Source organism: Hydra vulgaris, chromosome 11 (assembly GCF_038396675.1).
Source record: "Hydra vulgaris chromosome 11, alternate assembly HydraT2T_AEP".
NCBI lineage: Eukaryota > Metazoa > Cnidaria > Hydrozoa > Anthoathecata > Hydridae > Hydra > Hydra vulgaris.
In genome coordinates, this window is record NC_088930.1 from 8,238,081 (window position 1) to 8,250,000 (window position 11,920).

At 26.6% G+C, this 11,920-nt stretch overlaps 1 protein-coding gene across 1 annotated transcript in view; it reads left to right on the plus strand.

The window, feature by feature from the left end:
• The first annotated feature begins 1,249 nt into the window (after positions 1-1,249).
• Positions 1,250-11,920, plus strand: part of LOC101240418 (equilibrative nucleobase transporter 1) — a 42,708-nt gene continuing 32,037 nt past the window's right edge. The window contains exons 1-4 of the mRNA XM_065809985.1: positions 1,250-1,501; positions 1,609-1,753; positions 4,510-4,556; positions 4,768-4,844. Of these exons, the coding sequence (XP_065666057.1) occupies positions 1,291-1,501; positions 1,609-1,753; positions 4,510-4,556; positions 4,768-4,844 (480 nt within the window). The 5' untranslated portion in view covers positions 1,250-1,290. The remainder of the gene's footprint in view (positions 1,502-1,608; positions 1,754-4,509; positions 4,557-4,767; positions 4,845-11,920) is intronic.

Sequence of the window (11,920 nt, forward strand, 5' to 3'; positions counted from 1 at the left end):
CAATTTTAGAGTAAAATTAAAAGATTTTGTCAACTGGCCAAATTACTATAAAGGTGAGTTTCTACTCATCCGTTTTTCTTCGGGAACGGCATAGGGAAGGTAAAAATAATCACGTGAGCATGTTTAGTTTTCCTTTGGACGAATTAAAAGTTATACTACGCATGCCCACGTGATTGTTATTTCCTTTCCTCTCCCGTTCCTGTGAAAAAACGGATGAGAGTGGAAATTGAGCTTAACGCTTTTCGCAAGATTGTTAATGTTTAGACGTTTAAAACCGTGTTATTATTAAACGATTATTAATGTTTAGATTATTAAGATAATAAATTAGATATTAAACGATTAAAGGTTAGCGTTTAAAAACGTATTTTAGACGTTTAAAAACGTATTAAAGTGTTTGTCTTGTTTTAATACGTTTCAGACGTCTAAAAAACATTACAAACACATTTCAGAATCTTTCTGAAATGTGTTTGTAATGTTTTTTAGACGTCTGAAAGAAATTTTCACTTTTACTTTTACTTTGGGCATAATTGTCAAAAAGATTTTTTTCACATTGAGTTAATGCATTTTAGCTCGGTGCTAATTTATAAAAGCAAAAGTAATGTTATGTAATGTAAAGCACAAGTTATTATTTATTGCATAAATTTAATGGCATTATTAGAAAGAAAAAATAAATAAAGGAAAAAAAAGCGTTTTCTAAAAAAATATTTAATCGTCTCATTCTCTCATATGTATATTATTGAATTGACGCTGATTTGGCTATATTTTATGACAATTTAATAAAAATTTAGTTGTAATCGTGTTATGATAAAATACAATATAAAGTCATCAAAAACTTAATGATTGAATAAAGTCTATGTTTTTCTCCTTATTGAGCAGACTTAAATTATATTAAAGCAGCTTTTATTTTATTTTACAAATATTTAAAACCTTAATTCATTTAGTTCACGAAAACTCAATCAGGTTGTAACTAATGTATGACCAATGATTTCATAGAATGTTAAACCAACTGCACATTGCCTGAATAAGTATTTGATTTAGTTGATATCTTTTAGTTGGCATCAAAACATTTAAGTACTGCAGTAAAAAATTGTTCTGATTATAGAACCCATTTTATGCGTTAGTGATTTTTTTAAATACAATTAACAGAAAACACGTAGTAAATTGATATAACTAATCAATTATTACTTTGCAATATTCACAAAAACCAAAAGGTTCATAAAGTGAATATTTAATTGATTTATCGTTATTTTTTTTAGATTTAAGATTTTTCATTTAAATAAAAAAAGAAATATGCTTAATTGGAGTGAAACAACTTACTCAGTAATTCTCTTTATCTCAATTTTGTTTGAGATTTTAATGTGTGGAGGAATTGTGTATGGTTGGGCAAGTGTTTTAGTTATTTTCAAAGCAAAACAATTTTATTTTGATTTGTGCAAAACCTCTTATGAAGCCAATAGATTTTCAATCACAGAAGAGTATACCATGAACACAATGAGAGACGGTTAGGTCATTGTTACAAATGTGCTATTATTCTTTTTTCAAAAATAGTTTTTTTAAGTTAAGCTTAATTTTATGCTTTTTATTTTATTATTACTTTTTTTTATAAAGGAAATACAATAACAGATTGCTCAAATCAAGATGATATGCTGAACTTGGTTTTTACAACTACAATGTCGATTTTTAATGTTTTTCAGTTTCCAGCTGGTTTATTTATTGATAAATTTGGACCAAAAGTAGCTAGGATGATAGGAGGGTTAGCTCATTGATACAAATATGTTAATACTTTTTTCTTTTTAACAAAAATTTTTTAATTACCCTAATTTTATCCTTTTTTTTTAAATTTTTTGCTTTTTACTGACAAATCCAAATTGTGATAAATCCAAAATTGTAATAAATCATTTGCATTGTGAATATCTATAAATAATAATAATAATGATAATGATAATAATAATAGCAATAATAATAATAATAACAATTATAATAGTAATAATAATAACAATAATAATAATAATAATAATAATAATAATAATAATAACAGCAAAAATAATGATAACAATAATAATAACAATGATAGCAACATTAAGAGTTATTGTATATTTTTAATTTGCATTGATAACTTTGTTTATAATGGCATATTGTAATTGAATGTCCTTTTTGTAATTTTTTTAGAAATTTTAGCAATTTTTTTTTGATGAGTTAGCCATTTTTTATAATACGCAATACATGCTTTTTAGGATTTTTTAAATTTTTATTGTTTTACTGTACATAATAGTATAAATTTTTTGAGTCTTATGCAGTGCCGTGCTAAGAGCTCCCCAATCCCCCCGGTCGGGGGAGAGCATGAATTTAAAGAGGCCCTTCTATGCAGTATGCAACAAAAATTTTTGAGGTGATAGTAAAACTAAAGTTTTGATATGGGTGTTTTTGTTTATTTATAACATCAAAACCTCGTATTAACGTTTGCTAATTTTTTAAAATTCATTAAAACCTAACAAAAATGATGCTATTGTATTGCTGAGTTAATGGATGTTTTATTTTAGTTAAATTTTTGTTTAGAATGTTTAATTTTTGTTTAGTTTTGTTTACGCTAAACCTAATGAAAAAGATGCTATTGTATTGCTAAGTTAATATACCCTTTAGTGTTCAGTGTTCAGCCTGATGCAGTTAATGCAGTCACAATAAAGGAAGCTTTTTTTGTAAACCTTCAAGTTAGTGACAGCTCAGGAAAAGGATTTTTTGACATGATTTCAGAGCGAGCAAAGGAGTTGAAACTGAATATGTCAGACTGTCGGGGCCAGTTGTTTGATATGAAAGGGAAGAATTCTGGTGTCCAGTCACAAACTCTACAAATAAATCCAAATGCTCTGTATGCGCCTTGTGCTAATCACTGCTTGAATTTAGTTGTGGTTGACAGTGCCAAGTTGTCAAATAAAGCTTTATCATTCTTTGGTGTTCTGTCCAGATTGTACACCATATTTTGATCATCCACACAGCGCTGGAGCATTTTGAAAGAACAAGTGAAGATGTTAAAAATAAATCGGACATTTGCTGGGAAAATTGGATCAACTGTATTAAACCTCTGCGATATTATTTTAGCAATGTTTTGGTTGCACTGGAAAGACTAGAGGAGTACGCAATAAAAAAAAGAAAGGAAAAACAGCCACAGAGGTTGGTCATTGATAACATATATTTCAGACTGGGCATTTATTTTGTCAATTGTCATCTGGTATGACATTTTAATCCAAGTAAATAAAACAAACAAGATGATCCAATCCTTTGGTATCTCTCTAGATGCCATGAAAAATTAAATCAGAGCAACTGAGGCGTTTTTAGAGATGTATTTAGAAAATGGATTCTTAAGTGCTGAGACCACAGCTTGTAGAGATTGTTGAAATTGTAGAAGAACTGAACATTCTAAAAATTTCATCAATTCCAAAAATTCCGTCAATTCACACAAGCAGGAAAAAAAAAAGTTTATTATGAAGGAGATGACGAAAGCGGTAGTCAAATGCCCAAATTACAGTTCTAAAACTGACTTTTTCTTTGTGCTTGTGGACCAAGGTTTACAGTCTGTACGGGAGCGTTTCCAACAAACACATGATGTGGCTGCTGTATTTTCATTTCTGTTCAATCAGAAAAGTCTCTTTCAAGCTTACAAAGATAACACCCTTTTGCTAAAGTGCCAGAATATTCACAATAAGATAAATGATATAGATCCATTTGAAATGGAGATGGAGTTGAAGTGATTTATTCATCTAGTTTTGGAAAACAAGGAAAAGCTCAAAACTGCAAAACATTTTCTGATTATATCAACAGCAAATGTCTCCAGGATGTGTAACCCAATGTCGCTATTGCACTCCGTGTTTTGTTGACTTGCCCTGTGACAGCAGCGACTGCTGAAAGAAGTTTCAGCAGTCACTGCTGTCTTTCCATGGCTCAACAATGATGCAAGACCAGCTGTCTTCTCTAGCCATGATCTCAATAGAAAGTGCCTGTGCCTGGAAGAAAAACTGTGACCATCTTATTGAGGTCTTTGCAGACTAAAAGTTTGTTGAAAACATTTGGTTTTATCTTATTGAATAATAATTTAACTTATTGACATTGGTGTAATACCAAGCTGCTTCTTTTTAATTCATTTTTATAAATATAGTTTTGTAGCAGGCAGTTAAAAAAATCAAATTTCTATATCATCTGATCATGCATGTGGAATGAGTAATACCAACATGTGTTCTGTCTTTTATCTCAACTTTTTAATGCATAGTGTAGGGCCAAAAACCAACTTTTTTTTTTTTTTAGAGGGTGGGGCTGGGGAGGACACCAGCTGTCTGGCACAACACTGGTCTTATGTAAAAGTTTAAACCATCTTATCCCCCAAAAGATTTTTTAGAAATCTAATTTTTTTTGGCTGGTTGTGCTATTTATGGTCACCTTCTCAAGGTGCTACTATAGTATAAAAGAAAATTTGAATTAAAAATTAGTACTTACAAATTTTAAATTTTTTCTTTTTAGACCAATTCTTATTACAGGATGCATGGGTTTAACATTCATTACACGAGGTAATTGTTTGTTAATGAAGGAAAATCATTAGTTAACTCAATATAGTTGTTCTTTAGTTAAATCATAACTAGTGGTAATTAATTGTTACAAATGTTATTTGTTGCTAGAGTTAATTGTTATTAACTCTAATAATTATTATTATTATTATTAACTTTATTGTTATTATTAAGTTATTTTCTAATATTTAGTTGATTCTAATTGAAAGTGTAGGTAACGAGGAGTACTTGTTTCCTAGTTTTATTGCAATTTCAATTGGAGGAATTATTATTACATTGACTGTTTTTCAGGTAAATGCAAATTTGTTTTATATTTGTATATGTAGGGTAGTTAAAATAAATGATAAAAATTTTTACATTTAAAAGTTACTATTTGAATAATAATATTTAGGTTTTTAATTTAGATAATAATAACATATAGGTTTTTTTTTATGTTTAAGTGTTAAATTTTTAACACCTAATATATTATTTGTAAATTTTTAAGGTAGAGAATTAGTATAACATATATTATAAAGATAATTTGACTTGGAAAAACTAAGAAAGTCAATTATTTATTTAATTAATTATTTACACAGTTAAAAAAATGTTTTTAAATTCCTTAATTTGTTATAATTAAAAAGATTTTATTGTTTATATAAAACTGACATATTGACAACTAGCATTCAAACTTACTTTGTAATAATTTTGTTGATGAATTATTAGTTAATGTGCTTATTAGCCTTTTTAACTCCTGTCTTATTTCTGAGTTTTAAAGCTGTTTGAAAGTCAAGCAGATCTTTCTATACTGGTACTATATACTTGCACATATACTTGCACATTGATTGTACATTTTTAATACAATTTTACTTTAGAAATTCATATTTCTAAAATTATTTTTTGTTTTAATAGCTTTTTTGTTTTATTTTTTGTTGTTGTTTCAGTTAATACCAGTGATACAGTTTATTTGAATCTTAATTTCAATTGATTAATTGAATCTCAATTTAATTGGGTAATTAAAAATGATCAATTTAACTATGATAATTAAAAATGATCATTTAAAATAAAATTTCTAATGGAATTGTATATGTTTCCGTTTGAGAACTAAAACTTGAGAAATAATACTTAAGCATGTTTTATTTTATTATATAAGTATTTTGTTAAAATACTTGCATTTTATTGAAGGTAAAATGCAAGTAGTTTGTGTTTATCAAAAATAAATTTTAAGAAGGAGAAAAGCATTTAGTATGAGTAAGACATGTTTTACAAAAGGTTTTATGAATTAAAATGCTGAATTTACAGAATATATTCAAATTATAATTTTTTTTTTTTACAAATTTCAAAATTAAATTATAGATAGCCTTATTTATATAATTATTAAGTTAATATATATAACTTCAAATATTTTTTAAATAATTTCTTTCTAAAAAAATTATATAGTTATATATATTAACTATTTATGTTTGTGTTGAAAAATTAACCACAAAAAAAATATTTCCACACATTCAAGTGTAATACTAATTAAAAGTTAGAACCCATTTAAATGATGGCATATAAATTTAAACAAATTTATTTTTATACATTTTTCAATTTATTATTAATTATTTTAATTACAGGGTTATTCCATAATTAAAACCACTTTATTCCATAATTAAAACCACTTTATTCCATAATTAAAACCACTTTATTCCATAATTAAAACCACTTTATTCCATAATTAAAACCACTTTATTCCATAATTAAAACCACTTTATTCCATAATTAAAATCACTTTATTCCATAATTAAAACCACTTTATTCCATAATTAAAACCACTTTATTTTAAAGTATATAAACTTAAAAAAATTGCCCAAATATGACACAAGAAAGAAAGACCCAAATTGAAATTACTAGCGAAATAATTAAAAATGTTAAAAGATCTTTAGATCTTGAAAAATCTAACAAAGAAATTCAAGAATTAATCAACTTATCCTACAGCTGTGTACGTAAATTAATTAAAAAAATTAATGATGGTTTTACAGATATAGGAATATTAGGTGCCAAAAGAGGGCCAAAATTTAAGGATAACAGTATAATAAAAAATGAAATAGCCACATATTTAAATAATGACAGTAGTTATGTTCAGCAAGAAATTGTGGAAAATTTAAATAATATTGGAATCAATCGCTCACAAAGTTATGTAAGTAAAATTAAAAAAAAGAAGGAATATACTAGAAAGAGGCTAACAAAAGTACCAATTGAAAGAAATTCTCCGAGAATTTTAGACGCCAGGCAATTATTTGCAAGAGAATTAGCAAACTATAATTATGACCAATTAGTATTTTTAGATGAAACAGGTTTTAACCTGCACACCACTACTAACTATGGATATTCATTGGTAAATAAAAAAGCATATGTTACTGTCCCAGCCAGCAAAGGTGTAAATATTAGCTTGATGATGGTTATTAATATTAATGGAATAGTTTCTTATGAGTTAAGTGATGGTGCTTATAATTCAGAAAGATTTAAAAATTTTATTACACAAAATCTTATTCCATATTTCAGAAGCAATCCAAATCATGTTCTTATCATGGATAATTGTAAATGTCATCACAACAGAGATGTGTTGAGATTATTAAATGAAAATCGGATTATATTCCAGTTTTTACCTGCCTATTCTTCCCAATTGAATCCCATAGAGGAAGTTTTTGGTGAAATAAAAACAATTTATGAGAGAATGAAACCATTGGCAAAAACAAGAAACACGATAAAAGAGCGCGTTTGCTATCTACTAGACACCCGATCAGGTAGTTTTGCTAATTTTTACAAGCATCTTAGGCAATATTTATTGTTGGCATTGTCTAGAAATTCTTTCACTTAAAAGTAAATATTGAACTTGAAAAAATTTGTGGAAAATGTTTTTTATAATTTTTCATAATTTATTTATTTTATTAAACAAAGTATTTATAATCTTGTAATAAAATGGTTTTATTATGGAATAAAGTAATTTTAATTATGGAATAAAGTGATTTTAATTATGGAATATAGTGGTTTTAATTATGGAATAAAGTGGTTTAGATTATGAAATAAAGTGGTTTTAATTATGGAATAACCCTGTAACTACCTCTTTAAATAGTTAAATTACTCTTTATAATAATCTGTTACATTGGATGTAGAATATCAAAATTTAGTGGTAGAAGATTGTGCAAAAGTAATTGGGAGGGACTAGTCAAATTTTCAGGTTGTCAAAGAAAGAACAATACCAGTACTTTGGTGTTATAGCAATATAATATGGGTACTAAAACCTATACGCAAAGTCTATAAATTTATTATATAAAATGTAATATTAAATTTATTTTTTAGAAATAATAAAAGTAAATAAAAATCATCAAAAACTTTAAAATTGTACAAACTGTTATTTTCGTTTTTTAGAAACTTGATTCTGGTTAATTCCTGACCAACATGTTCATTTGTTTACAAGTGGCTTTGTTTAACTCTTTTTTCATTAATTTCTCAAAGTTCACTGTTTAATCAGTTTCGACTTGATTAACCTCAAAATAAAGAATTTGCACGTAGAATTCAAAGATATTTCTGATTTAGAATACCCATCAATTGAGAATATTTGTTTTAGAAAATGTGGAAAATTGAATTTTGTTATTATTAGTTTGTATTTCTAATATCCTTTTGGAGTGCTTTATGTAGATAACTTATTAAATTCAGCAACTCTGGCCTTTAATTTGGCCATTAGTGTGTCAAAATTTAAGTTGGCATTTTTGTGACAAAATGACTTAATGGTTAATTTTACTAGAAGAAGTGCTAAGATATATTTTAAAGCTTGCAAATTTCAAAGTTGGTCTGCAAATTTCCAAGTTGGTCTGTGATATTTATACTTGGTTTTAAACAAGTATCTAATCATTTTAAATTTTTAAAATGTTTGAGCATTGCTAAAAGGCTGTTCAATCTAGTTTTGGAATATGCAATTAAGTAATATTCTTTTTTGAATTAGAGATTTGCTTTATTCTGTAGTCCATCATTTTTTAATGGTAAACATGAGTATTTTTGTATAAAGAAATCAAGTTGATTATATGTGTTATTTTCTTGTATTTCATAATTCATTAGTAACCCTTTCTCTAATTTCAATTTTTTTTAAAGCATCATAGCTTTTGTGTTTTAGGTATCAGAATGGAAATTGATGTCAAAAATAAATTCAAAGTGCTGTTTATATCTATCTGTTTCTTTTTTTATATAGAACATCTACAACTGCATGTTGTTTTGCATGGGCCAAACACAAATGCTGAGCAATTATTTTCCTACTTACTGCATAGCTGCTGCACAGACACTTCTTAAACAAACAATATTCTTCTCCAACAAAAAACTACACTGATTCAATTTGTTACCTAAAACTATTACACATTTTTGTTTAGTGGTCATTTTGACTCTGAGTGAAGATTTGTTTATATTTATGTATTGATATATTTAAGGTATATTTAAGGTAGTACATTAAAGGTAATACTAAACCTTTTTTTTCATTTAGTTTATATTTTGATATTTCTTTTTTTAATAACTGTCAAATAGTTTTGATATAATTATTGACAATTTTTTGTTTAGTGATAGTAGATTTTGGAAGTTTATCTCTTAAGTTTAAAGCTTTAGATGATTTTTTGAGCTCATCAAATGTTATAAAAATTCTGAACAAAAGTGCCTAATTAAGTTTTATCATTCAAGTTAAGATTGCTGTCAGAGAGTTTTTGGCAGTGTTTTGCTTCTATATTTTTGTCTATCAGAGAGTTTTGTTTTTTGCTTCAATGTTTTTTGTCAACATGATTATAATAGTCAGCTGTGAGTTTTACCAGCAAAAATGAAATCAAAAATCAAAAATTGTCCGTTGTCTAGAAACCATAGCCTTTAAGTATGTACTTTTTAAAAAACTTTAAGTGGCTGTATCTATTAAAGCAGACATAGAATTTTTTTACACCAGACGATAGCTGTGCAGCTGATCTTCCATTAAAACAAAGAAATTGCACATTGGCATATCAAAAAAACAGCATAGCAAAATACATTTTTAAAACAACTTTAGATCGTAATAAATACTGTGGCAAAAAGTTTGAAAAAATAATAAACTTAAGATATTTTAAAAAAATGATGTAGAATCTTAACTCTAGGAAATTTTTATAAAAGAAATAAAAATCCTAATTTTTTTTCATAATATTTTACATGTTATAAATAATTCAAGTATAAATGCATGTTATACTAAACTTCATATTAAACTTTGCATTAAACATAGCTGTCATTTATTTATTTATACTAAGTTTAGTTTAATAACTTCTTTTTTTTTAGTCTTTTTATGGTCAATGGCATCCTCATAAATATAAAGTCTTATAAATTCTCCAAAGAGTACTCTTTATTGTTATTATTGTTATAATTTTATATTTTTAACTTCATAATTATTATAGTAAACTTGGTTTTTTTTAAATCAATCCAAATTTATTCGATTAGACAAGTTTCAGGAACATTAGCTTGGTTCTCAATTTTTTTCAATTTTTTCACTGTCTTGGGATGCTGTGACAGTTTTATTTATGATAACATGAAAATTGGTTAGACAAAAACACTTTATTTAATTTTTATCACTGCCAGGTTGGAATTAAACAATGCTAATTTCATTAGAGTAAAGTTAATTTAATTAATTTAATTTTTAATGGTAGCTCTAGTTAAAAAAGTTTGGCTTTTATTACTTTGGAATTTAAATTTTACATTTTCTGGATGATTTTTGAGCATTGTGTAATTAAGTCTAAAATACAAATTACTATATGAAAATTAATATATTAACAAAATTTTATAATTTTATAGCAAGGGAAATTAGCATTTTAAAATGCTATAAAACTTACCAAATGTACCATTATGAAGAGAAAATATACCAGCTGGTATAGAGTTGTTAAAGGATTTTATGAAATTTCATAACGAGCTTTCACTTTGTAAACATGAAAATATAAATTTGTTTTGTTCAACAAAATTTAATCAGCACAATGTAAATCAGTTTTTTGACAACTATGAAAAGATTTTAAAAAAGCATAGTTTCACTCCTGATAGAATTTATAATATTGATGAAACCAACATATTAACAGTACTACAATTATCCAATAATATTTTAGCACAATATGGAATAAAACAAGTGGGACAGTGTGTGTCTGCTGAATGTGGGCAGCTAATTACTATGTGCAGTATAGGAAATGCCATCGGAAATTTCATTCTCTCTGCGTTTATATTTCTAGAGCAAGGTTTCATGATACCATGATAAGAGAAGAGCCTCCTGGTTGTATAGGATATGCAAACAGTCCAAGAAGTGGCTGCATGACAGTAAAATTGTTTTTTAAAGCTTTAGAACATACAAAAAAACTAGTTTAATTTACAAAAAATGATCCAGTTTTACTTTTAATGAATAATCATGAAAGCCATTGTTCATTAGATGCCATCAATTATTGTTGTGAAAATGGAATGGTAGTTTTAAGTTTTTCTCCCCACTGCACTTATCGTATGCAACCTTTAGATGTAGCCGGTAATGGTTCTTTCAATCATAAATTGTCTGCTTGTCAGAATGATTAGGTTTTATTCAATTCAGGTAAAACAATAATAATACATGATTCAGTTGGCATATTGATATCAGGTTATACTACTACATATATTAACAGGAAGATTATTTCTAGTTTTTCCACAGCTAGAATATAATCTTTTTCACAAAATGCTTTCTGTGACAATGACTTCCTGTTTGCCCAAGTAACTAATCGTCCTCTGACAGAAACATTTAGTATATCTAACTGAGGATCTTCATAAAGTTGTTATACATCAATTTTCTAGCATATCTGATGACATAATTGTTAAAAACTAAGATGATACAATTGAGGCCAAAACTAAAATATTATTTCCCTAGAACTAAAAAATTAATACCCTACAATTAAGCTACACAATAACACCTGAATTTGTAAACCATTTCCATAAGCTCTACCTTGCAAAATAACAAATAAAGGCAGAAAATTTGGCAAATCAAAGATTCTCACTGGCACTCCAGAAAGAGAAGAAATTAAAAAAAAATTATCTTTTACGCAAGACAAAACTTGAAAAGTCCAAGAGAACTTTAAAACAAGAAACTTCCAAAATTAAGCTAACACAAAACTTTAATCTATGTTGAATTGAATTAACTTTAATTATTCTGATTTTCATCACAGTTTGTAAAATATCAACTTTTGAATTTGTAAGGATTCTTATATACATTATTTAAATTACTTTATTTTATTTTATTAAGTTAAATAAATTAATACTTTTACTAGCTTTAATAGTTTTGTTTGATCTATTCTTTAAAGTGGTTATAACATCAGACTGTATTAAAAAAAAGTGATCTGATTGTTACAAATAAAAGT